A 4,563-nucleotide genomic window follows, 5' to 3' on the forward strand; every position below is an offset into this window, starting at 1 on the left:
GTGTGTGTGTGTGAGTGTGAGTGTGTGTGTGAGTGTGTGTAGAGTGTGTGTGTGTGTGGAGTGTGTGAGTGTGTGTGTGTGAGTGTGTGTGTGTGTGTGTGAGTGTGTGTGTGTGTGTGTTTGAGTGTGTGTATGCGTGCGTGCATATGTCTGTGCTTCAGTGGCTCCTCCCCTTCTGTGTGCACTCTGGGAGACACAGATTGATGTGCTGGTTACTACAGACCCCACTCCTTCCAACCGCTTAAAAACTTGGAAAACACAACCAAGAGGTTTGAATGACCAGGGGTGACAAGAAGGTTGTGTGTAAAGGGACAACCCCAGACACCCAGCGAATGGAAGGAACACATCGTGCTGCGATTGGTGGATAACTTCTGTACCTTCCTCCCAGGTGGGCCTGGCATTCCCCTCGATCCATCAGCTCCAGCTCGACCCTAAAACACAAAGAACACAGAAACAAAAATCATTTCATTGACTCTCACTGGGGTACAGCTCCCACACACACTGACTCTCACTGGGGTACAGCTCCCACACACACTGACTCTCACTGGGGTACAGTCCCACATACACTGACTCTCACTGGGGTACAGCTCCCACACACACTGACTCTCACTGGGGTACAGCTCCCACACACACTGACTCTCACTGGGGTACGGCTCCCACACACACTGACTCTCACTGAGGTACAGTCCCACACACACTGACTCTCACTGGGGTACAGTCCCACACACACTGACTCTCACTGGGGTACAGTCCCACACACACTGACCCTCACTGGGGTACAGGATGTTATGGATTATTCCCCCTCTCCAACCTACCTGCCCAATTTTGCGTGGAGCCAGAGGACATTTCTTGCTGCCTATCAAACCAGCTCCCCCTATTTACTGAAGCGCTTGGTCCAATAACCGGTCATCATTTGAATTCCTCTGAAATTGATCCCGGTTTTCTCCAGGTGTCTTACTCCATTTGACATTCCCATCTGTTGTTCCTGAGGCAGGGGGTCCCTTGACCCACTAACCCAGACTCCTCATGAACTGCCATTCGGGCTGTGTCACTGAATACAACTTCAAGCCCTCTGGCTTTTCACCTTCAGGTATCACTTCCCCCTTTGAGAGAGTTCCTGTTGAGTCTGCTCCCACTGCCCTCTCAGGCAGCACTTCGCAGAACACGATAACTCACTGTGTCCAAAACATTCTCCTCCTCTCCCCCTCTGGCTTCTTTACTGTTTCCCTTCAATCTGTGTCCCTCTGCTCAATGACTCTCCTGCCACATGAACACTTCAGCCCGAAGTCTCACCCTGGGGTCTGTCTAGTGACCAGCATCTGTCCCCTCTGTGTACCTGTGAGATAATGGTCATATCCCTAAAATGCCCCATCTCGGGGCAGTTTGAGTGCTCCGTGTGCTCTTACCCTTCGGCCTGGTTTCCCTGTCGGACCGGGTGGGCCTTGTGCACCTCTTGGACCCTGTGAATGAGAATGAAACCATCAGTCCGTGTAACACCGGAGCAGGGTCTTCAAACAATCAGCATTCGGACTGTGACTGGCTGGGCTACTCTTTATTGCCCGTCCCTAGTCCCTTGTTGGGAGGGAATTCCAGGATTTTCACTCAGTGACCATGAAGGAACGGAGATATATTTCTGAGTCAGGATGGTGAGGGGCTCGGAGGGGAACCTGCAGGGGGTGGTGTTCCCATGTATCTGCTGCCCTTGTCCTTCTCAATGGAAATGGTCATGGGTTTGGAAGGTGCTGTCTGAGGATCTTTGATGAATTTCTACAGTGCATCTTGTAGATAGTACAGACTGCTGCTACTGAGCATCACAGTTGTACAGGAGTGGATGTTTGTGGATGTGGTGCCAATCAAGTGGACTGCTTTGTCCTGGATTGTGCCAAGCTTTCAGAGTGTTGGAGCTGCACCCATCTGGGGAGTATTCCATCACATTCCTGACTTGTGCCTTGGAGGTGGTAGACATGCTCTGGGGAGTCAGGAGGTGAGTTACACGCTGCAGTATTCCCAGCTTCTGACTTGTCCTTGTAGCCACTGTGTTCATGTGGTAAGTTCAGTTGCGTATCTGATCAATGATAAAGCCCAGGATGTTGATAATTGGAGATTCAGTGACGGTAACACCATTGAATATTAAGAGGCATTGGCAATGGTCTTTGCCTGGCATTTATGTGACATAAATGTTATTTGCCACTTGTCAGACCAAGCCCAGATCTTGTTACATTTGAATATGACTGCTTCAGTATCTGAGGAGTTGTGAATGGTGCTGAACACTCTGCCATCATTGGCAAATATCCCCACTTCTGACCTTATGATGGAAGGAAGGTCATTGATGAAGCAGCTGAAGATGGTTGGGCCTAGGGCACTACCCTGAGGAACTCCTGCAGAGATGTCCTGGAGCTGAGATGACTGACCTCCAACAACCACAACCATCTTCCTATCTGCCAGGTATGACTCCAACCAGCACAGAGTTTGCCCCCTGCTGCCCACTGACTCCACTTTTGCTCAGGCTCCTTGATGCCACACTTGGTCGAATGTGGTCTTGATGTGAAGAGCTGTCACTCTCCCCTTACCTCTGGAGTGGGGTGTCTCCTCAGTATTGACCATCTGACAGTGTGGCACTCCCTGCACTACATGTCCTTTTGAGATGGGACTTTGCTCTTTAATGTTTTGGCTCCAGGGTTATTCGTGATGTTTAATTCATTTTATTGTCAAATGGGGCCTGTGGTGGGTTCCCTGAAGGGGTCAGCAGGAATACCGAATGTGCTGGGTGGGAATGGAGCTCCCTGTACTGGGTCCATAAGTGTTTTGTCTCTCATAAGTGGCACTAGTTCTTGTTCTGGGATACACAGCAACTTTGAAAGGATTTTGCGAACTCGCTGCAGGACAGTCATAATTACAGCATTGGATAAGATGATGTCTTAGAGTCTCACCTGAGGCCCAATGTCTCCCATTTCACCTTTGATCCCGAGGTATCCAGGTGGTCCCTGTGGAAACAGAACAGACACTTACAGAAGCTCAGGCCAATACCAAGAACCCCACCCAGTTGTCCCTTCCCAAAAGCAGGCCCTTCCCACACACAGCTCCCCCTCGCAAACACAGTAGTTCTACCTAGGGTGAGCTGAACCACATGTCACCCCTGGCCTGGCTCCACCAAGGTGAATTCCACACATATTCCAGCCTCCAAATGCCTGCCCAGTCGCAGTCTCAATATCAGGCCCAGGCCTGTGCTCAGTTTTAGGGACAATCACAGGCCCAATCCAACTCTCAATCCTATGTCCAGTCCCAAATCCAGTTCCAGGCCCAATTCCAATCCTGGTTCCAGTCCTGCACCCAGTCCCAACCCCAGCCCCAATCCCAGGACCAGCCCCAATCCCAGGACCAGTCCCAGTCAAAATACCAGCCTCAGACCCAATCCCACTTCCACCCCAAGCCCAGCCCCAATCCTAAATTCATTCTCAGTCCCAACTCCAGTCATATTCCCAGGCTTAATCCCAGTCCCAGGCCAATTCCCAAACTCAGGCCCAATCCCAATTCTAGTCTCAGTGCCAGGCCCAGGTTTACATTCACTCACGGTTAGCAATGCTGTCAAGGCCAGAGCCGGGTAATTTGGCCCATCAAGCTTCTCCTCTGAGCTGTCATCCACCACTTACTGAATTGAATTCCTCAAAGGGAAAATGAGGAAGAATTCCAGAATGGTCTGTCCAAATCTTGATAACTCTTTGAATCATTCGGTTGTGGAACTCTTTTCTGGCTGGTATTCTCCCTAAACTGTACAAACCTTGAGCCATGGGTCAGTCTCAGTTCAGAGTTGATTTCAGGTTGTACAGTTGGGTCTTCAGCCAGAGGCTTCCCTGTGAGAGGCACCAATGGGCTCAGGCCATTTGAGACATCGAGGCTCCTATACCCTGAACCTATGTTCAAACTCAGTCAGACAGTGTGACAGGTAGATAACATTTGTGAAGGTGTAGACCACACTCTCTTCCCTCTCTTCACCAACCCTCTCTATCCTCTTCCTCCTGCCTCTCTCCTTCATTCCTGTCTTCCCTTGCTCTCCATTCCCATTCTTCCTGTTGCTCTTCCCTCCCTCATGTTTCCTCTTGCACTACCCTCCTCCTCTCGAATGTCCTTGTCCAGAGTCAGGTGGCAGTCACTCGGTGTGTGTGTGGTCTTGAAGCCTGAGGTCTGGGTCTTGTCACTCTCAGAGAAAGCAGTTTCCAAACGGTGAGAGTGTGTGCAACAGGGAAACTGGTAATGCAATAGATTCCACTTCCTCAGTAATCCAAAAGATCCCACTCTCACTTGTATTCCAATAGATCTCACTCACAAAGCTAATTCAACTGATCTCACTTACCTCCATCAGAATCCAACAGCTCTCCCTCCCCAGGAACACACTACCTTAACTCTCACAACCATCAGGAGTGAATCATCAAACCATTTGGTTTCTGAACTGAGTGACTTGCAACTTGGATTGTGCCATCAGGGAAGGAGAAAGAGGGGGACATGTGCTCAACCCTGAGCTCACAGCCACCCCACCCCACCCCACCCGCACTACACCCGCACCCC

The 4,563-nt window shown here is 50.5% G+C and overlaps 1 protein-coding gene and 1 long non-coding RNA gene across 2 annotated transcripts in view; both read right to left on the reverse strand.

Moving 5' to 3' along the window:
* Positions 1-2,984, reverse strand: part of LOC122547374 — a 6,364-nt gene extending 3,380 nt beyond the window's left edge. The window contains exons 1-3 of the long non-coding RNA XR_006310986.1: positions 2,931-2,984; positions 1,407-1,460; positions 378-431 (exon numbers count right to left, since the gene is read on the reverse strand). This is a non-coding gene — a long non-coding RNA (uncharacterized LOC122547374). The remainder of the gene's footprint in view (positions 1-377; positions 432-1,406; positions 1,461-2,930) is intronic.
* Positions 1-4,563, reverse strand: part of LOC122547375 (collagen alpha-1(XI) chain-like) — a gene marked incomplete at both ends in the record, with an annotated part of 22,074 nt that overhangs the window by 3,370 nt on the left and 14,141 nt on the right. The window contains 3 exons of the mRNA XM_043686001.1: positions 378-431; positions 2,931-2,984; positions 3,263-3,270. Coding sequence (XP_043541936.1) covers positions 378-431; positions 2,931-2,984; positions 3,263-3,270 — 116 coding nt within the window. The remainder of the gene's footprint in view (positions 1-377; positions 432-2,930; positions 2,985-3,262; positions 3,271-4,563) is intronic.

This window comes from Chiloscyllium plagiosum, unplaced genomic scaffold (assembly GCF_004010195.1).
Source record: "Chiloscyllium plagiosum isolate BGI_BamShark_2017 unplaced genomic scaffold, ASM401019v2 scaf_13390, whole genome shotgun sequence".
Taxonomy (NCBI): Eukaryota; Metazoa; Chordata; class Chondrichthyes; order Orectolobiformes; family Hemiscylliidae; genus Chiloscyllium; species Chiloscyllium plagiosum.